At 55.2% G+C, this 23,882-nt stretch overlaps 6 protein-coding genes across 6 annotated transcripts; 1 reads left to right on the top strand and 5 right to left on the bottom strand.

The window, feature by feature from the left end:
- Positions 1-351: 351 nt before the first annotated feature.
- K452DRAFT_304848 (uncharacterized protein) lies at positions 352-3,927 on the bottom strand (the record flags this gene model as incomplete). Its single annotated transcript, XM_033542842.1, has 4 exons — positions 352-2,426; positions 2,496-3,185; positions 3,239-3,685; positions 3,738-3,927. 4 exons carry the CDS (start codon positions 3,925-3,927, stop codon positions 352-354), a joined length of 3,402 nt encoding a protein of 1,133 aa, XP_033402655.1.
- An 856-nt stretch (positions 3,928-4,783) lies between these two features.
- Positions 4,784-7,624, bottom strand: K452DRAFT_263200 (glycoside hydrolase family 16 protein). Its single transcript, XM_033538637.1, has 2 exons — positions 7,265-7,624; positions 4,784-7,213 (listed from the first exon to the last, which is right to left on the bottom strand). Exons 1-2 carry the CDS (start codon positions 7,398-7,400, stop codon positions 5,253-5,255), a joined length of 2,097 nt encoding a protein of 698 aa, XP_033402654.1. The 5' UTR covers positions 7,401-7,624; the 3' UTR covers positions 4,784-5,252.
- A 2,352-nt stretch (positions 7,625-9,976) lies between these two features.
- K452DRAFT_242181 (uncharacterized protein) lies at positions 9,977-13,523 on the bottom strand. Its single transcript, XM_033537855.1, has 3 exons — positions 13,444-13,523; positions 10,696-13,390; positions 9,977-10,624 (listed from the first exon to the last, which is right to left on the bottom strand). The coding sequence occupies exons 1-3, from the start codon at positions 13,461-13,463 to the stop codon at positions 10,379-10,381; spliced, it is 2,961 nt and encodes a 986-aa protein (XP_033402653.1). The 5' UTR covers positions 13,464-13,523; the 3' UTR covers positions 9,977-10,378.
- Positions 13,524-13,701: 178 nt separating this feature from the next.
- Positions 13,702-15,368, top strand: K452DRAFT_348577 (uncharacterized protein). The gene is made up of 4 exons (XM_033545549.1): positions 13,702-13,883; positions 13,937-13,986; positions 14,039-14,111; positions 14,163-15,368. Exons 1-4 carry the CDS (start codon positions 13,819-13,821, stop codon positions 15,169-15,171), a joined length of 1,197 nt encoding a protein of 398 aa, XP_033402652.1. The 5' UTR covers positions 13,702-13,818; the 3' UTR covers positions 15,172-15,368.
- A 1,655-nt stretch (positions 15,369-17,023) lies between these two features.
- On the bottom strand, positions 17,024-19,828 carry K452DRAFT_283142 (uncharacterized protein). Its single transcript, XM_033539722.1, has 4 exons — positions 19,744-19,828; positions 19,549-19,673; positions 17,714-19,440; positions 17,024-17,596 (listed from the first exon to the last, which is right to left on the bottom strand). Exons 2-4 carry the CDS (start codon positions 19,657-19,659, stop codon positions 17,485-17,487), a joined length of 1,950 nt encoding a protein of 649 aa, XP_033402651.1. The 5' UTR covers positions 19,660-19,673; positions 19,744-19,828; the 3' UTR covers positions 17,024-17,484.
- A 287-nt stretch (positions 19,829-20,115) lies between these two features.
- Positions 20,116-22,897, bottom strand: K452DRAFT_355353 (uncharacterized protein; the record flags this gene model as incomplete). The annotated part of the gene is made up of 4 exons (XM_033545952.1): positions 20,116-21,669; positions 21,697-22,203; positions 22,242-22,474; positions 22,517-22,897. The coding sequence occupies 4 exons, from the start codon at positions 22,895-22,897 to the stop codon at positions 20,181-20,183; spliced, it is 2,610 nt and encodes an 869-aa protein (XP_033402650.1). The 3' UTR covers positions 20,116-20,180.
- Between the last annotated feature and the right edge of the window lie 985 nt (positions 22,898-23,882).

The following is a 23,882-nucleotide window of genomic DNA, read 5'->3' as shown; positions in this document are numbered from 1 at the left end:
ATCTCGGTTCGCAATAACGGACATTCTGTATGCTTCGAGACCTTTTTATCTATATCTAGGACTCGTACTAGGAGCTAGGCAAGGAGTAGTCTGTAGGTACTGCTTGTATCGTCCCCCGGCTCGCTAAATAGTGGATCTCGGTTCGCGGAGAGGGAAGTTATTTTCATAGAATGTCCTACTTGTATTAGGTAAAAACTTATGTCTATATCAGTAGAGCCTATAGTAGATCCACGACGCAAGCTAGAATATCCTATAAACCTATTAAGATACTTATTATATAAGCTTGCGGGTAAGTTATTATGTGGGGTGGGCAATTATTTGGATTCAATCTACTAAAACATCGCGTTTGTGCTACCGCTGCTCCGCCTCACCATCCTCCTCACTCACCTCGAAATCCAACCCGAACCTCCCGCCCGGCCACCACCCCAAACGAAAATTCAATCCTTTCTGGTGATCTCCACTCATGAGTTCGGAACCCGGTGAGAAACACTCTTCTAGCAATCTTGACCCAGCCAGCAAACTCCATACGGCTGCCACGCTGCACGAATTTTTCGGTAATACTTTCTTCGTATCCAAGGTAAGGTATGTTAGTAGTGCACACAGCGAAATGGCTGCGAGTAATGCCTCTAGGGCTCTTGTGGAGATGAGGTTCTGCTTGAGTCGCATGTGATCGGGCACTGTCAGTGTTGCATTGATAGGCTGTTGAGTTGTTTGGTTTCTTTCCACAACCCGCTGCGTGTTCAAGACCTGCGCGACGACTCGACCGTACAAGCGATCAATAGCAGCGTGCAGCCGGGCGTGCGTAGGATCATTCTTAGGGAGAAGGTCAGCCGGGGCAATAGCATCCACGCCGTCGATTAACGTGGCGAAGAAGCCATCGACTTCGGCACCCTTGACTCTCTCTATTCCAAATCTCCTAAACCAGCCGTCATAGAGGTTTATATCTATGTTTTTGAAATACGTCAGGTTGCGGACAAAAGTAGCTGTAGAGTCGATGGGTGTTGGTGGGGCGGCTGTGAGGTTGAAGGAAAAGTCGGCGGCGTTAAGTACGACATCGACTTCAACCGTCTCAAGGTACGGTGTGCAAATGAGGACGTCGAGATCCTCAAGAGTGTTGTTACGGACATAGCTGAAGCTGACAACCTTATCGGGACAATGCGCACAGTAGGGTGTGAAGTTTCCTTCATTCCAGGAACCAGAGTATAAACCGCTGGTGTATGCACTATCATCGCCGTCAGAGACTGTGAGACTAAGGCTTGTGTTCTCCGGGCTGCAGGCCTTAGGAAGCACTATGTCGAAGGTGACGTATTTTATGGTTTCGTTCTCGTTGACAGTTGACAATTGCTCGCTGTATGTGAAGTTGTATAATGAAGCGGATGAGCAGTTGGACTGTGCCCGGAATGCGGGAACGCGTGTAGCTATGGAACCTTCTCGTATAGTATCGGATGAAAGGCTAGATGGTAGAGGGGATAACACATCCACTGCCGGGAACAGCAGATTCCTGTACGTAAAGAGAGGCTCGTCAAGTCCCGCTCCCAGAACGAGATTTGCCATAGCCCAGCCTAATCCATGATAGTATTCCCATGATAGAAAGGTGTAATCAAACGAGTCCACGGTAGTGAGCTGAATATCATAGCTTTGCGGTAAAGTCTCAGCGTAGAACAAACCGCTTGCAGCAATGGTAAGAAAAGGCACGAGCAACATGCCCACCGAAGAGCTTGCCACGGCGACATGCTTTCGTGCGATGGCTCTCCAGATACAATGCAAGCCGAACTTGCTGAGGTAGTCTTCAGAAAATGCATCGTTGGCGGGTGCACCGCCTCGGCATAAGAGTTGGTATGGTTGGATAATCTTGGCTGAAAAGTCGAGGCCGGAGAATAGGAGACCCATAGAGACGAGTATGACGGTTGGGATGTATGTGTATATGTAGTGTCCGTACTCGCTAGATGGGAGGTTATAGATACCTTTGTGCTTATGACTTTTCTGGTATAGCACCTCAAGCGCAGCCACAAGAACGAGGGGGAGTAGGACCATAATAAGCTTTGTTGGAAAGGCTACCGCTGCCGGTCGGAACCAGCTGATCTCCTTTCCCTTTTCCGATTCTTCGACTTTCTGTATCTCTTGTCCGTTTGGACTTAAAGGCTCCTCTTGCTCTTCTGTTTTTCCACTCGGTAAAGGTGTTTGTATAATGCTGAAGTCGGAGAGAGAATGGTTCATTTGGGTCACGTATCCTGACGTAGCGAGTCTTGTCCGAATTGTTGTTAAGGTAGAAGCCCCTGTGCCATGCAGCGTGCTTGTGATTTCTGGTGATCGAGCTAGGATGGTTGCCATACCTGCCATTGGGCCAGGATCGAGTGGCACGCATCTTTTCGGAACCATAAACATTGAAGTGATTGTTAAAATGATCATGATGGCTAGGAAGCCAACTACAAGCCCAAATGAGAGCGGCCGTAAGACGAGACGATTTTCCGTGTAAGTTATTGACCCCTAAATACATTCAGTGGTAGGCTGGAAGAAGTATAAATCGGCAAGCTGAGCTGCAAAAGCTTGGAAAAAGGCGTCCATTCCAATAGCAAATAGTGTTGCGTTCGTCGTTAAAGCGTCCCGAGTTATATTAGGTAGAGTCAGAGGAATGTAATCGGTTAAGTGGTTAAGGAATAGGTCCTCCCCTGTATTCATCCAGCTGTGGTAGATTGCGTCAAGGATAGCGCTTGGGGTAACTCCGGAAAACCCCTCATTACTACTATTCGCCGCTATACTAATAGTTGGGAGCTCAGAGGTCGAAGAGTTGGTGTCCAAAACTACGAGGCCGGGTGATATTCCATAATCCGGGCGGCAAAGGATAGTGGAGGAGTTGATCATGTCGAGAGGAACGGAATCTGAGCTCTCGTTCGCAGCCGTTACGCCGAAGGTGGTTATTAACCGCCGATCATTATCCGCACAGTGCATGTCCTCTGGTTCAAGAACACTGAACAGTGAAAAATAATGACCATTCAACCTAGGCCAAAATGTGGTCCACTGGTTGAGCTCGCCACACGCATCGGAAGTAAAGCGAAAATCCATATATTTGTCATTCCCTTCACCACGACTCTCCATTTCGGCGTGGCTAAGGGATAAAACCTCGCATTCGAGGCTGGAGTGGAACACGCTTGCCTGACCGGTTACTTTCACAGCCGATTGCGGTACTGTGGACAGTTAGCCAAGTTCTCGATAAGCTTGGATTTATATGCTGCCTTACAAGAAGAGGTGTTGAAGCGTTGATAGGCATGTTGTAGTGTCGTTCGAGGAGGGTAAGGTAAGCTGAGATTGTGTATAGCGTATAACCTAGCCAAGGCTTGGTGGTTGACGGCGTTATAATCAAAGTGACTGGCGTTTGGCCCACCGAACTGGTCCGATAAAACAATATCCGCTGGTCGTTCCAAGGCTGTGTAACGTAGGATAAAGAGCCCCGTGCTCAAGATTGTAACCAGCTTTAGCATGAACCCTCCGCCGACCGTAACAGCAACGGGAGTTAAGTCAGGTGATTTTAAAGAGAAAATGAACGACGTGATGCTCAAGGGAGATATAAAATCTAGGAGCAGACTGCGGTCTACCGATCTAGGTTTCCGAAACATCAATTTCCAAGGAATGAGTTGCTTGACTCTGTGTTCAACTTGGCCCCAAAATGCCGCGAGAATATTGAAGACTTTTCGTGTCAGCCATTACAGATAGCGAACACAACTATGTGCCTTGCCTACCGGCAGTTGGACCATATTGCCATAGAAGATATCTTTTTGGGTGGGACGCCACAAATCCTTGATGGGTACTTGAATACTGGCATAATGCGGCGAGCGCAGCGATAATGGTCAAGTAGGCTAACGAGAACACAATAAAGACCCTCCGCCGAAGAAATGCGGGGGTCCACAATTGAAGGTTTCTATCATCCATTGATTTTGAGCAAAGAAGATGTGAGCAAAGGAGATGTAAGCAAACAGCAACTCATTGTTGAAAGCCTTTCAATTTAAGGAAAGGCTGCGGCTGAGAGCTTCTCTGTACTTGTTTGGCAATTCTAGACAAGGCTGCGATCTAAAAATGGACGGCAGCAGCTTATCTTGGCCCCATTGTTGCACGAAAGGAACTAAGTCCGGTCGTGCATTTAAACGACCCCACCTTCAACTGCCCACTGCCCTTAGCCCGCCAAGATAATAAGCTAACGGAACCCACTTCAAAGCTACATAAACCAAACTCGGCTTGTGTATAGAGCAGGTAACTATCTTGCAATCAGACAAGGATAATTTCTACGTACGATCGAAGCACAAGTAAAAGTATCATACAGGCAGAGCACACTTGCCTAATATAGCTTAGTGCTTGCCTCATTAGCTAGTCTCGCTTAGTCAACAGCGCTGCCTCTCATTGGTGTCATCTCTTTGCCGGCAGCGCTCGTTGATCGAACGACAATAAACTCTCTTCTCTGCCTCGTTGCTGAACAACGTCGTTTCAATAAGTGGATTGCGAAAAACAAAACACCGAAACACTGATAAACTTTATAATGGCAATAGCTTATGTATCTACATATGCATAGAATCAATGCATACACCAGCAATATTCACACTACAACCAAGCACCACAAGCATAACCTAACAAGCCCCTCAAGCCACTTCACACCCATGTATCGATGACCGAGACACCCATCTCAGCCTCATAGCAGATGTCTATGGTTAATCAGAGCGCATAAATGCACTTAGAAGAAACACACACACACACACACACACACACAGAAAGACAGCGACTGAGAGACTAAGAGGCAACAAGACCATACGCATCATTCATAACTATCTATCTAGCAGCAGCAGCAGCAGCGCAGCCAAGCCAAGCCCAGCCCGCCGCTCGCAGTATCAGTATCAGTATGTATGAACGACTCTTAGCCCATCCAAAGCCCGCAGCCCATCCAGCTTGCAACCGCGCGCACAGTACCCGACCATGCAAACGCTGGCTCGCTCTGTGCTCAAAAGGAATGTGAACGGTAAAGGTAAAAGAAAAAGGTCCAACATCGACAAGAAGCCAAAAAAGCGCACCCCATCATCAATGAAGTGAGTGAGTGCCTCTCAACCGTCCAAAATCCAAAAATCCAAAAAAGCCAAAACAGTAAACGATAAACGAAAAGAAGGGTATAATAGCTTTCAAAAAAACACAACCCACAACCCACCAAATACTTCCCGCCCATTACCTATCTATGCAATCTCATCTCATCTCATCTCGCGCTCACGCTGACCCTACCTCCTCCTAACCAGACCAACGCCCCTCCCGCCCCGCACGCCCCTAACCGCGCGCTCGAGCATCTTTTTCTCCGACGCCTTCTCGCCAGTAACAGGCTCGCCCCTCTGCCCAGCCTTGAACCACGCGCTGGGCGCAGGTGCGGGCGTAGCCGTAGTCGCAGCCGTAGCGCTCTCACTCTCCTGCTCCACGTCCTCGGCCTTGACGGCCTGCTTCGCACCAACATCGACCTTGACGTCCAAGCCCACAACACCAGCCAAAGCCGCAGCAGCGTCCACGATCGGCGCCGTGGCGGCCGGTGCTGGGCCCGTGGCCGTGATGGTTATGATTTGCGTGGAGACGCTTTGGACGACGTCGGTTTCCATGACGATGTCCGTGGTTGTGGTGGCGGGGGAGAGGATGGCGGGGGAGGCGTCGGCGTTCGCATTGGCCTGCTGCGGCGCAGTGGCTGAGGGGGAAGCGGCGGCGGCGGCGGGCGAGGAGACGGCGGGGGACGAGACGGCGGGCGCGGAAGCAGCGGGCGCGGAAGCGGCAGCCGAGGAGCCAGCGGGCGAAGAGACAGCAGCGGCCGAGGAAGCGGCAGCCGAGGAGCCAGCGGGCGAAGAGACAGCAGCGGCCGAGGAAGCGGCGCCCGCGGCCGGGGCGTTCGTGGCGCCGATCGTGGGCGCCGTAGCGGTCGAGGCGTACGGAAGCGGGACGCCGCTTGCGAAGACGTGCGTGCCGGTGCTGGTGCTGGACGCGGCGACCGGGGCAGCGGCGTCGGTGCTTGAGGCCTGGGCGGCGGGGGTGGAGGGCGTCTGCACGGGCACGGGCGTGGTGACGGCGGGGGCCGAGGGCGTATTTACTGGTGCGGTGGGGGCGGCGGGGGTGGAGACTTCGGGGGTGGAGACGGCGGCGGGGGTCGAGACGACGACAGCGTCAGAGGTCGAGGTCGTGATTGCGGACGTGGCGGCCGAGGCGGCTGTCGAGGTGCCCTCGGGGATGAGCGGGATCGACGGGAGGCCCAGGCTCAGGCTCAGGCCGATGGAGGGCAGGATGCCGGCGGCGGAGGACGTCGGGGTCGTGGTCGAAACCGGGGCAGGGGTGGAGACGGGGACGGAAGAGGTCGTGGGCTCGCTGGTCGAAACCGGAGCAGAAGAAGACGCGGGAGCGTCCTCGCCAGTCTTGTAAACCTTGAGCGAGTTGATGCTCCAGTAGGCATCCTTGAACGCCTCCGGGTTGTTCGCAACATAATCATCGCACGAGTCGGCCAGCGCGCTGCACTTCTCGTCCGTGCCCCACGTGTTGCCGGCCCAGTCGCCGCAAAAGTCCGTGTTGAAGACGATCTGCAGGTCCTTGAAGTGCGACGAGATTTCGCAGCCGCCCTTGAAGATGGCCGTCGGCCTGCCCCAGGACGTGGGTTCGGGGCTGCCGCTGCCAATGTCCTCGGGGATGGAGTCGCGCGCGAAGAACCAGACGTTGATGACGTTGGACGTGGGGTCGATCTCGGTGGCGAAGACGCCGCCCTTGTTCTCGTTGAGCCCGGAGAAGGATTGCGCCTTGCCGTCCGAGACGCCGCAGCCCGAATTGTCCTCGCTGGCTTTGGCGTCGCAGTTGGTCTCCAGGATGCTGCCCGACATGGCGGTCGAATCGGAGATCTCGCAGCCCGTGCCCGTGTGCAGCGTCATCTGGTTGGCAACCTGGCTGTTGGCGCCCTCGAGGATGTCAATCTCGCCGTCCGTAGGCCACTTGGGTCCGACCATCCAGAAAGCAGGCCACGTGCCGCAGGTGCCGCCGGGGAAGTGGTTGAGGTCGAGGATGAAGAGGCCCTCATTGTAAGACTCGTAACTGAAAAGGCGCACGCTCTGCCTGCCCTTGGGGGCCTTGTTGGTGTGGTCGACGCCAAGGTAAATGGTGCCGTCAGAGGTATCGATCAAGCTGGAAGCGTTGGCGGCATCGTGCGAGACATAGTCGACGAAACCTAGGGGCAGTCAGAACATGTTGAAAGACAGCAACCGCAGACCGGGCTTACCGTTGGTGGGGTCGTCATTAGTGAAGAAGCCAAATTTGTCGAAGAAGTTTTCGGGGGAGTAGTCATCCTGCACGACATAGCCAGCTATGCCGAGGGAGACGAAGGGGAAAAGGCCAAGGAGAGTGGAAGAAAGCATCTTCAGAGAGTGAATGACTAGTAGCACGGCGCTTGCGCTCGTGCGATAAACGGAAAAACAGAAGAAGAATGGAAGAAGGCGTTGATGCGCAGATCAACGATGGCGCGCGAAGAGAAGGTGAGAAAAGAGGTCGGGGCAGGCCTCATATGTATATCCCCCGTGGGCCATGGTGGAGCATCGGAAAGGACGACCTAAGTGGGCTTGATTGGCGATCAGGACAGGAGTATTGACAGGGTTTAGACTTGTGCTCGGGCTGTCGCGCAAACAGAGACCAGCTCCGCAAGCGCTCGCTGCCGTTGCATGAAACGCACGCGTGAAAAAAGCGCACCAGTTGCGCGTCAATGCAGGAACAATAGATCTTCGCTGACTAAGTGTTTCATGCGAGCCGCTCCGGAGCCTGCCAGCCAACGACTTCTCTGCACCCGCGCACCCTGGGGACAAGCGGGCAAGCCACGCCGTCGCACACCGTAGATCGTCGCGCCTCTGCCCGCCCGCCACGCGCCACACATGGGCCTGGCCTGCCACGACACCAAAGGCCTGAAGCTGTAAAAACCATCGTCACTTTTGTCAGGCCTCATCGCGAGCCCAGATCGATCGCGCACGCACGCTCCCCCTCGGCTTCTTTCCCGCCTGATGCCATGTTCATTTTCTCTGAAACCCGAGCCCGCCCTTCTGGCCTCCGCCGAGCAACCACCAACACCACCTTATCGCCTCCATTATACCTGCCTGCGTCGCGCCATCTAGCCTCCATCACGCGGTCGCGCACGTTTTCGCCCACGCATGTCCGTATCCGTCGCCGGTGAGAGCACCCTGTGTGAGTGCGACCTGTACCTAGGCCCACCTGCCCCGTCCGTCCGTCCATCCGTGCCCCAGGTCCCAGCTCAGCCCGCCGCGGTAATGCCTCCGCATCTAGATGGCCCAGGTATCCGTACTGCGTAGAGCTTACGATGTCGAGGCAATCGCACGCGCGAGATAGATCGATAGCCCTGCCCTACGGGCGAGAGAAGAGGGAAGATGCGCGCTTCGCGTGCCTGCCGAAACCGCGATCGGCACGCAGATTATAACCGTTGTTATGATAGCGATGGCGATTTACTCCCCACAGAATCTATTCAAAGCACACTGTCTCTATGTAGTACAAACCCCATGCTCTGACTCCTGAGGCTTTTGCGCCAGCTCGATACAACGTTGTAAAAACCCCCAGCTCTCCTGGTTTTTCCCCCGCTTTCTTGCCTAAACACCACCAACCCTGCCCATGTACATACGGACTACAGGCATGCAAACGCTTCCGCATCCGCTCATTCGCTCCCCTAAACCCGTTTGAGACATCACTAGAAACAGAACGCCCGCATCTCCATGCCCCACGCATGCTCCTTGCCGAACCGTACTTTCGCTTTCTCTTTGTTTCCTATGCACTCATCTTCACACAGCACAAGCAAAAGAAAGAAGTGAAAGAGGGCGAGCGTAAAAGGAAGGAGGCGAAGAAGCCAGCCCGCCACCGGCACCCACCAGAGCGGCAGAGCAGCTCGACCCCCCGGCCAGCCCAAGGTCCGTTTCTGCATTCTGCAAAATTCGGTGATGATCTTCATCACCGCGAAAGGGACGAACCGACGGCGAGCGACGAGCATCACCGAAATACGGCTAGAACGATGATGGACCATCGCCACCAAAACCCTCGATGGCGATTATCACCAAAGCGGACCTTCGGGTTATGTCGTGTCGGCTTTCAGCCGCTTGCTGCAACAACACAAAACTAAAACAAACACACACACACACACACACACACGGCAGCGGCAGAGCGCCACGCTACCGAACCGATCACGACGACATTATTGATTATTGACTGCTATAAGCCACGTCCGGATTTTGGTTTTGCTCTACTCACTCTACTCCGCGCTGGCTGGATGGATGCGTCGCCTTCTGCATCCGCCGGCATCGTAATCTCCCCGCACTTCTGGCGGCGTGCCGTGCCGTGCCGTGCGTGCGTACTGTAATTACCCGTTGCTACCTAGGTATGTTGCCTGCTACGTGCGGTTAGTCGTTGGTGTCACGGCGACGACAATCACGACAACAACGCAGCGTATCTCATCTCGCCTCGGCTCGGCTCGTTGGAGCTACGGCTCGCGGTACTGTGTATAGTGTGTAGACGGGTGTTTTGGTATCGGTATTGGTGGACGTGGCTGCGTTTACGCACAGCTGTGTTCGTGCTCTTAGGTACGTCTACACCATTCCTCCGCGCTCTCGGCAGTAGGCGTAGGCGTGTATATGTACCGTAGATACGTACCTACCCGTCCGTACCTCCGCCTGCTCATATGGCGTGTGTATGTGCCTCCCCGCGTCCCAGTCCCATCGACACAAGACCCATTCCATCCCACCCCGTCCCGTCCCACTCATCTCATCTAACCTCACGGCAACCCGCGTACTCACATATCCACCACCCTACGCCGGTCCGCTTCTATCCGTCGTCGCACGCCTCCATCAACCGGGCAACACGTCCGCCCCGACCGTCACCTAGGTACAGTGGAATAGTGCAAATGTAACAGGTACAGCGCCCGCGCAGCGTCGTATCCACGTAGGTAGGTAGCAGGTAGTCTTTTATTGTTCCTTCTTGCGCGCCCACCCACCAGCAGCGCACGCAGAATCCTCTTTCTCCTCTGCTGCGCCGAATACATACTTCCATACATACACAACATACACGCACGCACGCACGCATCAGGCGCAGGGCGCGGCGCCCGCGTGCCCGCCTCCCAAAAAAGAAAATTACAGCGCCGAAAACGCCAACCACCAAAAAACCACCCGCTGCCCATGCCCTGCAGGCGATGCAGTATCCGGCCGTTCATCCCCACGACGGCACAGCACAGCGCAGCGCAACAGAGCGCAATGCGCGCTGCGCTTCTTTTTCCTCTGCCATTTCCCAGCCCCAGGCCCAGGCCCAGCCCCAGCCCCAGCCGCAGTCCCAACCTCCTTCACAGCACCTACGCTCAACCATCCAGAATGCCGCTATCCTTCAAGCTCCTAAACAGCTCCGGCTCCAAGAACTTCGAGATGGTGACGTCTTCGGCCAGGCCCTTGCGGCGCCGCGTCTTGAGCACGAAGTCGCGCGCCGTTGCCTGTGCGCTGGCTGGCTCGAGCGGCCGCAGCTTGATGTCCTTGTCGAGCGGATCGCCGGGGACGATGCTCCAGCGGTCGAAGACGAGGGAGACGGTTGCTTGGCCTTGGGTGTGGATCTACAGGGTAGGAAGTTAGCTTTATGAGAGAAACATATATAATGATGGGGGAGATTTGGGGGAGAGCTTACTCGAAGGTCCGTCTCGAAGCCAAACGAGTCAATCACTGGAATGAGGCCCTGCACCTTGTACAGCGGCGTACCAGCGATAGGGCCGTCCTGGAGCACATGGCCGCGCCGCCTCGCCAGCACAGTGTACAAGCTGCTAACAGCGTCAGCGGGGCCAATCATGCTGCAGTTGTACACAGGCTCCATGAGGCGCGGGCTCGCCATTAAGAAGGCAGAGTAGCAGGAGCGGCGCGCGGTAGGGATGATCTGGCCACCGCCGCGGAAGATGGGCTCGGGCGCGAGCGACACGTCCATGATGCGGAACTTGGCGTTGCGGATCGGCTCCTCACAGAGCGGGCCTTCGCGCGTCGCCCAGCTGAAGCCTTGCCGGATCGTGTCGCGCACGCTGCGCAGCTGCTTCTGGTCCACGTCCGATGGGAGCGTGTCGTTTTGCAGGATGTTGGGGCCCATGTCGTCGGGTCCAAAGGCCCAGATGTTGCGCGAGGCGAGCAAGTCGTAGCCGTAGTTCTCCTCGAAAAATTTACCAACCACCCGAACTGGGTCCTTGATGTTGACTTTGCCGGCCTCGATATCTTCCGCAATGCCAGGATCCAACGGCTCCGCGACCATAGTCAGCTTGTTCTTCTTGTTCGGCGTGAGAGCGTAGCACTTGATGGCGGACGTCTCGACGACGGTCTCGCAGAAACGGGTCACGGGGTCGGAGACCTTGATCTCCATTTCAGCGTACAATCGACGAAGGTCGTGCAGCACGCAGTCCATGTACAGTTCGCCGGTACCGAGGATAACGTGCTCACCAGACTCCTCCACCTTGGTGGTGACGAGAGGGTAAGATTTGTTGATCTTGCGGAGACCGTCAAGCATCTTGGGAAGTTCAGATGGGTTGATGGGCTCAACGGCGACCTTGAAGACGGACTCGAAAAGGTGTTTGACTGGCCGGAAGATGTACGCATCTTCGTCGTCCGGAAGCTTGGGCGCCACTATGGTGGCACTCTTGACAATGGAGTTGTCTACGCCTCCAAGCAACACCCAACTACCGGCTGGCACACCGCTGGTCGGCACATTGTATCTTGACTCGGCAATCCACACATCACTGATGGTTGCCATGACCATATCTTCCTCGTCCTCGATGGTGTAACCTTCTCCCAAAACCCTGACCTGATCACCAGGCTTTGCGATACCACTGAGCACGCGACCGAAGGAGTGGAAAGTCTTTGCGTCGGTAGAATTGAACAACTTCGTGACGTGAACAACCAGCGGGCCATCCTGGTCGCACTCTTCAATAGCCTTCGCCGTCTTCGTGTCAAGCGGACCAGTGTAATACCTTTCCAGCATTTTCCTTGCTCCCTCTACTGGCGAGGGAACGTGCTGTGTGATCATGTCCACGAAACCTGTGGCGGGCCCAAAAAATTGCTCGCACGCTAGCTTGAGCAGCTGACGAGCATCGGTCTTGTACTGGGAGGGTTTGAGGTGGATTCCGAGACTGGCTAGCGTTCCTTTGAGATCATCTGGGCTCTCACTGATGGTGTGCGAGAAGAGCTTGTAGATGGGCTCCAACACCCAGTTAACGAATGACCGCTTCGCACCCTCCTCCTTCGGCTTCCTGGTGAACTTCCGACTCCGCGGGTTGAAGTAGATGTCGCCCCATAGACGCTTGCTGAAATCCTCGGCGTTGATACCGGAACCGGGGTAGCTGTCGACGTACATCTTACTAAACGAGGGGAGAGTGAAGCACCATCCCATGCTGCTGCAAGCAAAAGCAACATTGCCCTTTTCGGGGCTGAGACGGTACTTCTCTCCTTGGCCAGGCAGAGTGTTTTCGATAACAGTGTTGACCTCCTCGACGACGTGCTTGAGCTTGAAATAAGCATCTGCGGGGGGAAGCTTGAGTTCCAGGATTAGGCGGTCCATCTTGTTGATGACCAGGGTGAGCGCCTTGCCCTCCAACACGCAGTGCTTAATGACTTGCTCAGTGTTGATCTGAACGCCCTCGACAACATCCACGACCAAAACAACACCGTCCGCCAACCGAACAGACGAAGCCACTTCATCGACAAAGTTGACATGTCCGGGTGTGTCCAAGATGTTGACCAGGTGGGACTTGCCCTTGCTGTTTTGCAGAACCAAGCTCATTGGCGCCGATTTGATTGAAACGCCGCGCTCGCGCTCCAACAGATGTGTGTCCGTGTACCGCAGCTGTTCGTCCCGGCTCCGGCCTGTCCTCTTATCCAACCTGTCTTGAATTTCGTGCGTCTCCATAACCAGCATGTCCATAAACGCCGTCTTTCCGTGATGCAAGTGTCCTGCCAAGGTGACGTTGCGCACTTGGTCGGGGTAGTTCATGAGGTCGGTCATGAAGTCGCGCGCAAACCGGACGGGCGGTAGGTCGGCCTCCTCCACGGTGAACTTCTTTTGCACTACGGGCGCAATGATGGGTTGCGCCAAGGACTGCGTGTCCTCCTCCTGCACCATCGTCTCGACATCGGGACCGTAGACCTGTTGCGCCGTGGGATAGTACTGCTTGTCCTCGTGCAGGATCACGGCATTGGACGGGCCTTCGTCGTCGAGCTCCATGAGCTGCTGGTCGTTGACGGGCGCCTCGTCGTCCTCGGGCTCCTCATCGTAGACGTAGGCGTCGGCCGCCGCGGCGCCATGGTCGGATTCCTCCTCGGACTCGACCTCTCCAATAAAGTTTCCGAACCTGCGGCGGGCGTTAGCATTGGGGCGATTGGCCGGGGAAAGAGGGAGACGGACTCGTCGTAAAGGTCATCCATGGCGGCGGTGCAGGGCGACTGCGCGACGAGAGAGCGGTTTAGGGTAAGGTGTTTGGCGGTGGTGATGATGCAGCTTTTGGCCTGGGCCCAGAAGTTTCGCGACGGACGTGTCTTGGCGCGCGAAGCTAGTGTGGCTGACGAGCTGAGTCGAGTGGCGGTGCGGCGGGCGGGCGGTGAGCAAGCCGCAAGACCCTTCGGTGGCCTTCCGTCGCCGCGATTCATGCCGCAGCCGGCATCGCTCTGATCGCTATCAACCCTTCTTATTTCTTCTCTGTCCCGCTCACTCTCTGCTCACTCTCGCCATTCTCTCTTCCTTCCACTCCCGCTTATACCCCCTCGCCCTCAATTCTTCAAAATGTCTGGCCTCGCCCCCGTCTACATTGTCTCGGCTGCCCGCACGCCTGTGGGCATGTTCCAGGGGTGCGTATCCGCCTCAACAAGCTCAACACTTGGTCCAAGCTGACAACAAACAGCTCTCTCTCTTCCCTGAGCGCCGTCCAGCTTGGCTCCCACGCCGTCAAGGGTATGTTGGCACTTGTCCACCTCGCATTGTCTCGCGCTGACCTGTATTGCAGCCGCTGTCCAGCGCGCCGGCATCAAGAACGAGGATGTTGAGGAGGTCTTCTTTGGCAACGTTCTCTCGGCCAAGTAAGCCCCCACGCTTCCTGCACACCACAACTCTGGCTAACGTTTCCCCAGCCTTGGTCAGAACCCCGCCCGCCAGTGCGCCCTCGGTGCTGGTCTCCCCGAGGCCACCATTGCCACGACCGTCAACAAGGTCTGCGCCTCGAGTGTCAAGGCCGTCGTTCTGGGCGCCCAGACCATCCTGACTGGCAACGCTGAGATTGTCGTTGCTGGCGGTACCGAGTCCATGTCGAACGTCCCTCACTACCTCCCCAACATGCGCACTGGCGCCAAGTTTGGCCACCAGACCCTTGTTGACGGTGTCCTGAAGGACGGTCTGACGGACGTTTACAAGACCGAGCACATGGGTCTCCAGGCCGAGGAGTGCGCCGCGGACCACGAGTTCACTCGTGAGCAGCAGGACGACTACTGCATCCGCTCCTACAAGAAGGCGCAGGCCGCCGCCGAGGCCGGCTGGTTCGGTGAGGAGATTGCCCCCGTCGAGGTCAGCGGCGGCCGTGGCAAGCCCAATGTCACCGTCGACAAGGACGACGAGCCCAAGAACTTCAACGAGTCCAAGACCAAGACGCTCCGTCCCGTCTTCGACCCCAAGAACGGCACCGTCACCGCCGCCAATGCCTCTCCCCTCTCCGACGGCGCTGCCGCCCTCGTCCTCGTCTCCGAGGCCGCTCTCAAGAAGCACAACCTCACGCCCATTGGCAAGATCCTTGGCTGGGGCGACGCTGCGCAGAACCCCTCCAAGTTCACCACCGCCCCCGCTCTCGCCATCCCCAAGGCGCTGAAGCACGCCGGCATCGAGCAGAGCGCCGTCGACGCCTTCGAGATCAACGAGGCCTTCTCCGTCGTCGCCCTGGCTAACATGAAGCTGCTGGGCATCAGCGAGGACAAGGTCAACCTCCACGGCGGTGCCGTCGCCCTCGGCCACCCTCTCGGCGGCTCCGGTGCTCGCATCATCACGACCCTTCTCGGCGTCCTCCGCGAGAAGAAGGGCAAGATCGGCTGCGCCGGTATCTGCAACGGCGGCGGTGGAGCCTCTGCCATTGTCATCGAGTCCCTGCAGTAAGCGCGAGGCGCGCTGACGTCGCCCACGGCGGCGATTTACGGATTTACGGATCATGTTGGGTTTGCACGCTACATAGACATGGTGGCCGACGCATCAAAAAAAGATGACATATACCTTTCTTTCTCGTCCATAAAGCTTTTGTAATACCATCCACGCATAGCCAAGGCGTTGGAACCAAATTCTACAAAGTCCCTCAGACTCAAAGTGTGCACTCTGTTGTTGTGGTGATTGTGTGCGGCTGAACGAGCTGAGGCTTACTATGTCTTTGTCTGCGCAGATCTTTTCGCTGCGGGTATGTGCTTGGTGCGCGTACGCGTTTGTTAATGCTTACATTGCATGCTGCGCCGCTGCAGGGCTGCCCCGCAGCCGCTACTACGGCCCCCACGGCTGCCAGGCAGCTGCATCGCACACGCGATTTCGCCTCAGCCTTCAGCTGCTTTGTCATGATGAAATAACATTAGCTACTCCACTACACCCCTAGATGCCTCTTCCTTAATTGCCTGGGATTAGTACATACGTAGTAAGCTCTACCTTACTCGTAGAGATATATGCTGGTGCAGTTAAAGCACATGGTTCTGCTGATGACTATGATGACTGAGTGAGCGCGACGTGTACATACAGTGTGCGAGACGCGGTATCGGAGGCGGGTTTGGTGCTGATGGAGTTGGTGTTGGTAGGAGTGCGTGGAGGCACAGCCACAGCCACTGCTGCTGCTGCTGCTGCTGCTGGGGGTGAGGGTGGGGATGGCAGAACGGGGGTGTGTGGTTGGTTGAGCTGGGCAGGGTGGTGGTCGGGGGTGTTGACTTTCGTAATTGAAATGCTAGGGCTTGAATTTGGCTCTTTGAAGCCATTGAGTCTGCTTGTGCTGCTCTTGCTGCTGATGCCCATCAGTGATCGTGTGTAGTGGAGTACTCTGAGCTTCAACCTCTCTTCTACACCTACTTCCACCAAGGACCTCACGGCCGTGTCAATGACCAACTTGGACAGGCTTGACAGTTGCCGCGATTGTGACTCAAGATCATGGAGCAATAGGGGTCGGTAGGAAACTTGTCGCTTGCTCTTCAACTACTGGCTGTGGAGCGTTTGCGAGAGGCGGAGACGTGGGGATGGCTGTGCTGGTGCTGGTGAGTATGAGGTTTGTGACCTGCTGCGCGTCATCGTCACTGCGAGTTGTTGACCGTCAGCATTTGCGTGGGTCGCTGCGCTGCAGCTGCGCTCATGGGAATGTAGGTACAAAACGACGCCGAGAAGGCCTTTAGAGAGGAGGTAGTTCTTGCCACAGCTCCCGCAGGTGGGCTGAGAAACTTCCAATCCTTTCACTGAATGGGCGAGGTGCCGTGCTCACCAGCTCCGGTTCTGGGACTCGGTATCTGTCTCAGAGATGGCCACGGTTTTGTACGCCATAGGACATAAGAGCGTTTGTAGCCACGCATTAGCCTTTAGTTGGCACCGTGTGAATACCTAGGTATCTGCTCAAATTTCCACTCAGTCAACTCGAACGGCTAGACTACAAACCTTGCCAATCTTGAGTCTCGAGCCCGTCCATCCATCACCTCTATCCGCAGTCTGGGAAATCCATCCCGCCGCGCTGACTTCCTCGAATGTATCTGCTTCCTGTGTAAACAAGCATTCTGAGCCGAGAACGCGTCCACGCTAGCGCAAACGCTGCAGTGTTCTGCTGGAGACTTACACCACCAAGCTGTCTTGGTCGTTTGTGACGCAGTGCCGGCCTATACCGAACTATAACTGCACATGCCTCTTTTACGAAGTCTACGCGCCGTTTTTCTCTATCGATCTCTAAACCCACACAAAGACATCTACACATACACACAATCGCATATCCGCATCTACACCCCTAGCTGCACACAACCCACACACACAGAGACAGCGAGATAGACAGACAGACATACAGACAGGCAGCGAAAAAGCAAAAGCTGACAAGTCCACAAAAGCACAAGCGCACACGAGACAACACAACAAAGCCACAACACAACCAAAGCCAAAACCGAACAAACACAAACACAAACAAAGACATAGACAAGAACAGCATCGAACCGATATGCACAGTCAGTAATTATCAGACAGGCCATCATCCACAGATCAAAGCGCAAAAACCACAAAACACCTCCCCAACCCCCCAGCCCCAAAGCCCGCCCAAAGCCCAAGCCCAAGCCCCAAACGCACAAAAACAAAAACAAAGCCCATATTTATTTAGTCTTGAAGGAAGGATGCATCTAACAGACAGCCCTAGTGGATAGTCCTCGCGGAAAGTCCTCACAGAAGGCCCTAAGAGTGTAGTCCTAGCGGCCTACCTCACAGCTCGTTCCGCCAGCCCGGGAAGCGAACCTCCCAGCCACGCGGCTTGACGGGCAGGCCCAGCCAGTAGTCCCAGAGGCGGCTGATCTCGAAGACGGCGATGTTGAAGCTGTTACGAAGAAAAGGGTTGGTTAGCACGCGTTCGTTCGGCATAGTACACATCACCACCACCAAGAAGGAGAAAGACGGGAGGAATGGAAAGACGGGAAGAAAGGGAAAAACTCACAACTTCGCAGGCGCATTAACCCACTGATTCAGCACCCAGCACGTCGCATCCCACACAAGCTGCGACTCGACCTTGATGCTGTCCCACACACCCGTGGTGCGGCGCATGCGCCTGCGCCTTAGGAACTCGGGCTCGTCGCTGTCGTTGTCCAGGTACGCCTGGCGGCGAGCCGCGGCCTCGCGGTCGCGTTGCTCGCGCTGTTGCTCGCTTGGGACGGCGGGCGCGTCGGCCAGCGCGTCGCGCACGTGGGGCGGGAGGGGCGCGTCCGCGTCCACCTCGGACTGGTCCTTCTTCGCCTCAGCCTCAGCCTTCGGCGTCGGGTTATCCCGCTCCTCGATCATCTGCCTGAAGTGCTTGATCGCGCCCAGCGAGTGGCTGACGCGACCGAACGTGTTCATGAGCGCAACGAGCTCAGTGCGGCGCAGCGGCGGGTTCTTCGTCTGGTCCAGCTCGTTCTCGTCGAACTCGAAGAGGACCTTGAGCGCGGTGCCGTAGCCCGCCGTCTGCAGCTTGCCCCAGAGGCGGCACTTGTCGCAGCCGACGCAGTCCATGACGCGGGAGACGTTGCGGAAGCGGTCGCGGAAGTCCTCCTTCAGCAGCGCGTGGTCGCCCTGGAACATGACGCCCTCGTCGAAGATGCTGTCTTTTTGGTTTTCGGGGATGGCCGACGAGAGGCTGAGGACCAGGTCTTTGGTCTCGGCGTTTTGGGAGGGGTCTGCGGCGCAGAACTCGTAGTTCTTCCAGTAGTTTTGCAGCTTGCCTACGGCCCGCAGGACCAGCGCGTAGTTGAAGTACAGGTTCGAGATGCGGTCCGGGAAGCCGTGGAGGCGCTTTTCGTAGCACGCCAGGTTGGGGCCCCAGGTGCCTGTCGTCTGGTTCATGTGCTCGTAGCACAGGTGCGTCGTGATGGATGCGTGCATGCCGCTGACGACGCGATAGAAGACGCGCTTCTCGACGCAGTCGTCCTCGAACTCGAGCTGGTCGACGCGCGCAGGCGGCTTGTTGCCCTGCGCGATGGCGGACTGGACGTGGCGCTGGAGCGGCTGGCTGCGCATGACGTTACGCAGGTCCTGAGCCGCCTGGCCCTGGCCACCCGTCAAACCACCACCAGCAACGCCAAACGGCGACGAGGAGCCAAGTCCCATGCCGCCAACCGGGCTGATCTGCTCGTCGCCCTTGGGCTTGCTGAAGCAGTTCTCGCGGTAAATGGCCTCCCAGACCTGCTGCGAGCCCATGCCGGCGTAGCCGGTGAAGCGCTCCGGGTTGTCCAGCAGCGAGACGTAGTCGCCCTTGCTCGCGGCGCTCTCGTCCTCGGGCACGCAGTAGTCGCGCTCGTCGCACTCGTCGTCGTACTCGACGACGCAGCTCTCGCCCACGCCCTCGCCCAGCTTGCCCTGCAGCGGCTTTTGGTTGCGCCGCTCCTCGCGCACCTTGCGCCCCGGGTGCACCGCCTTGGGGCCCTCCAGCTTGCCTAGCTCTTCCGCCCGCCACACCAGCGGTATGTCCTCCTCGTTATCGAGCGTGTTGACGGCGCAGGCAATGTTGCCGCACATGCCGTTCTCGTCGGACCAGAAGGGGCATTTCTTGTTGTAGAGGTTGAGGCGGTAGTAGGAGAAGTAGTCGGTGCCGCGGGTGATTTTCTGGAGGTGGGGAGAGAGCTGGTCGTTCAGCTCCTCGAGGGATGCATACGAGGCGCAGGCGTCCGAGACGATGGCGCCGGGTTCAAACTGTGTCGATGGTTTAGACGGCGGACTCGCGGAGGACGCAGAAACAATAGCAGAAGCAGAAGTAGAAGAATACGTGGGCGCGCTGGCGTGGGAAGCGGACTGGCTTACTGCACACTCGTCGGCCTTGGCCTTGGGCTTCGCACTGGAATGCGAAGCGCCATTGGAGGTGCCCAGCAGCGCAAAGACTGCCAGGTAGAAGACGTGTGCCGCTGGCCGCATAACTAGAAAGAGAGCTTGGTGATCGATACTCGTGTTAGCAGCGCGCCCCTGCAGAGACAATGGAAGCGGGGCGGGCAGGCTCACTATTTGAAGGACAGAGGGTCGCATGCCACGGGACGTTTCAAAGAAGGAGGGTCGAAGCTTTATCTGAAGCAAACACGAGTCGGAGGAACAAAAAGGTGGAAGAGGCCAGGTATCTATTGGGGGCTTACGGCTTACACTACCACCGTCTGCCCTACCCGGCTGCGGAACAAAGGGCCGTGAGTCTCAATCGGAGCCCCGTGCAAGCGTGGTCAGCCCACTGTCGTGCAAACAATAGACTATTATTACTACCTGTCATCCCACTTGAGTTTGACACAAAGGTGTCCTTCTTGGCCTCGCCATCTCCACGCCGTTTCAGGCCTGTTGCAACGTCAAGCTGAGTAATGATTCGCCTGGAGGCCTAGACCTGCACCGCCACTCTTTGCCACACTGTCTACGCACCGCCACATCATACGTGTTTTCCCCTCGACATCTCCGGTTTACCCTATCATGGACTCAACAACGTCGTCGCGGAACTGAGGATCCGGTATATCCTCTCCCCTCGGATCAAAGCCCACCCTTTCGGCGTTAGTATCGAACTGCTGCTGAAGAAAGTTAGGAAGAGGTGAACCCGGCATGACGAGTATCTGGAGCTCGGAATTCTTGATTAGGCGGTCGGTCTTCGTGTACGAGCACGGAATACCTCTGAGGTAGCATGATATGCACTGATCCGTGCCCTCCTGATGCGGGCAGTTGGTTGGTTCATCATCGCCAAAGCCCTTCGACACTCGGGGGTATGCTGCCAACTTTTTGAAGCTCGGCTCATCTGAACGTAAGCTGTTCAAATAGCAGCTGTCGCATTTAAACACCTTGGGTCTGTTCGACCTGCCTCTCATGGCAACATTGTTCGGAGCTTGACCCCTTGGGATATTAGCATATTGAGCTCCAGCATCCAGTAAGGTCTTGGCCAGCTCCTCCAGCGGAACTCTCTTTGATTCCATTGCGTTGGATTCTGGGAGGTATCCGAACGTCCTGGTTTGGGTCAGGAAATCGCGTTTCTCCTCGACGACATCTACCTTGCCCAAGTTGACTTCCCAGAGAGGAGATTCTTCCGGATATGGCATATCTTGTCTCATGAACCGGCTTATGATCGCCCTGGGTTCTGCGTAGAATTGCATCGAGCCGACTCCTGGGGGTTCCGTGTTTCTCGGTGGAGCTTGCAGGTCTAGCTGGCCTCCAGGTCTCTGGAAGTAGTGTTCTTTCCAGGTGTGTTCATCTTTGATTCCATCTGGCCCTTTTACCTTTTTGACATGGTCAACCTCAATCTTAAAGCCAACTCTCCGTCCCAAATAAGAGTCAGTCCAGCAGCCCAGTTTCGGTTGCGGGTATAGAGGCTTGGGATGGCCGCCATTCATCCAAATCTCAACGACGGGAACGAACTCTGTCCCCAGTTTCATGTCTTTAGGCAAGAAGTTTGGCGTAGCTTCGATGATGACCGAGTCGCCCATAGGCTCAGTACCGCCAACTTCTGGAATGCTGACTTTGATGCCTGCCTTATTGACCCTCAATTTAGGGCAACGGAACTGGAAGGCATTGGGCGTCCGAGTCATTGCCCAGAGGTAGCCACGAGTATCGGAAGCCTCACCCGGGATGGAGCTGATGTTCTTCCTAGGTTTGAGTTCGGTCTTCCATGTTCCCCATTCTGCTGTTCCGATCTCGATACAGTCAAGCCTGGTCCAACCATTTCTGTTGTCCTCCTTGGTATTTTTCTTGTTGTTCGACGCGCGGAATGGTAAGTGGACAAGGACATAGCCGCCATATTCAAGGGAACGCTTAACAGCAATACCCACTTCGTCCTTTATGATGTCGATACTCTTCTGATTTCCTCCCATTTGTTTTAATTCAAATGCCGTATCGTAGCTGCGTTTGGCGATGAATGCAAATTGCGTAATCCGAATGTGAGTGGATGGGAGCCAAGTAGCGGTTTGGCTGTTGCTGAAGAGAACCTTTGCTCACCTACCACCGTCTTTCGGTTTGTAATCCAGTATTTGACCACGCAAGCCTGTGCTCGAAAGAACTCTCTGTATGGCTTGGTTAGGTCCGTCTTCGGCGCGAAGATCTATTTTGCCTGGAAAGGTAGACTCAAGGATGCAAAAGTGGCCGATGTCCTTTGGAAGTAATCCTTTGCTATTCGGAGACCATCCTTCACTTAGTATACGGGATGGAACATATCCTGATGACGTAGGCTCCTCCAAAGTGCTAACGTGTGTCCAGGCTAAGTTATCATCAACCCCCACAACGTAAACGTTAACGCCACTAGGTAAGTCGATTTGGCTTTCAAGGACAATGAGTGGGTAGAGATCACCCGAATCCCTCTTTGTGTGTTTTGCGGTCGTGTGGAAGATCTTCCCTATGTCCGAAGGATGGGCAACCGGACCCTGTTCGGTGGTGCCGATACGGATATAGTTAGAGGGAACATATCCCGTTCTGCCTTCTTGATTCTGAACTCGAGTCCATTGTAGGCTGGAATGTACATCTAGTACCATGCCGGTTTCATTTACGTGTAGTTCGACCCAATCTTCAGTGATGGGGACCTGTTAGTGGAAAGGCCTTTCGGATGGTATGCCTTGTCGGTTGCAAAGTTGTAGAGCGCGGTAAACCGCTTGCCGCTGTCATTGCTATTTCCAAGCCTGCCGACGTAGATTTTGATGTTATCCGTTGGAATATATGAGCCGAGATTCCGCTCATCGGTGAGACTCGATGTGACCAAAGCCCAGGGTGCCTTCTGCCAGAACTCTCAGACGTAGCCAATGTTATCCTTTTTCAGAGATGTCACCTGGCGTTCCTCTTTCATGAAGGGATTGTTGCTAGCAATAAAGTCTTCAGTGACGCGGAAGGGCTTGCCAACGTCGAACGGTTTGACCAGTCTGGACTGGAATGTGCCGATGCAAGATGAGGGGACAAACCTCCAACGGCCTTGAGAGGGAATGAGAACAAAATCCCAGTTTGGGTACTCTGGGACGCTTGGAGATATCACTAATCCTGTAGTGACCCCGGCTCTCAATGCTACCTGGGCGCTCTTCGGAGGCTCTCCTTTAGCAGCTTCCTTGGGGCCCCAGTCACTCTTAGCAAAGAATGGCTGGGGGCCGAGCACGGGGTAGTCTTCGTTACTGGGTCCGAACTTTTTTTCTGGCAATGCGGGCGGGTTACCAGCCATTTTGGAGCTTCTTCGCCCTCAGGTTCGTTTGAGCTTTGTTGTTTCCCGGTGAAGTGCTTATTCCTTGGTAGTCTGATAGTGTCAGTGGGCTTAGCAGGCATAAGATGCCCTAAGGCGACTTGATTGAGAGACTTACCTTTGAGGACTTGAAGTGAACTTCACGTTGTTGTGCTTGCAGAGGTGTCGTTTTGGTGGCTTTGAAGCGACTTGATTGAGACCGATTATCTCCGAGGACTTGAAGTGAACTTCACCTTGTTGTGCTTGCGGAAGTGTTATTGTGGTGGCGTCAAGGCGACTCGGTCGAGACCGGTTACCTCGTGAGTGTGTAGAGTGACTTTCCAGGCGGAGTACTGACAGCAGTGTTGTTATGACGGCTTCGGGTTCCCTCCTACAGACAGATGACAGCGGATCTGTAGATGGGGTTGGAGAGGAGTGGCCGAAGGCTGGTCGTCAGCCGAAAGGTGTCGCCGTGTCGCAAGCGTTGTGGAGTTGACAAGGTCAAAGAGTTTCAAGATTTGAACGAGAAAAAAGATGTTGTTTGTGGTTTGTGGGAGGAGAGTGCACCTGCTGGGACAAGGTTAAGCTTTGTTACGCCCTCCACCTTTAACACATTTGTTTGCCCCAACTACGTAATTTGACTAGCTAACCTACCTTTCTTATAACTTTCACAGTTGTGTATATCCAGCCTTGGCTATTCAACCCATCAACGCCGCCTACTTACATATGCGTAATTGCGACAAGACACCGGATAATTTGCCCACCCCACGTAATAGCATGTACAGAGTTATATGAGGTGTTTCCTACTCTTTAAAATTCTAGGTCTCTATACCCTTGTAAGTACCTTAATACTCTTCGAATATTTTGTTTTTATACCCTTATAGATACTCTTATAGTCGTATATATCTATACCACTTTACCCTTAAAGAATATTTCAGAACTCGTATATATTTTTAGCGTTATATCTTCTTAAGTACTATTATACCTT

Source organism: Aplosporella prunicola (genome assembly GCF_010093885.1).
Source record: "Aplosporella prunicola CBS 121167 unplaced genomic scaffold K452scaffold_2, whole genome shotgun sequence".
NCBI lineage: Eukaryota > Fungi > Ascomycota > Dothideomycetes > Botryosphaeriales > Aplosporellaceae > Aplosporella > Aplosporella prunicola.
The sequence above is the reverse complement of the archived record's forward strand: the minus strand, read 5'-3'. Positions and strand labels throughout refer to the sequence as shown.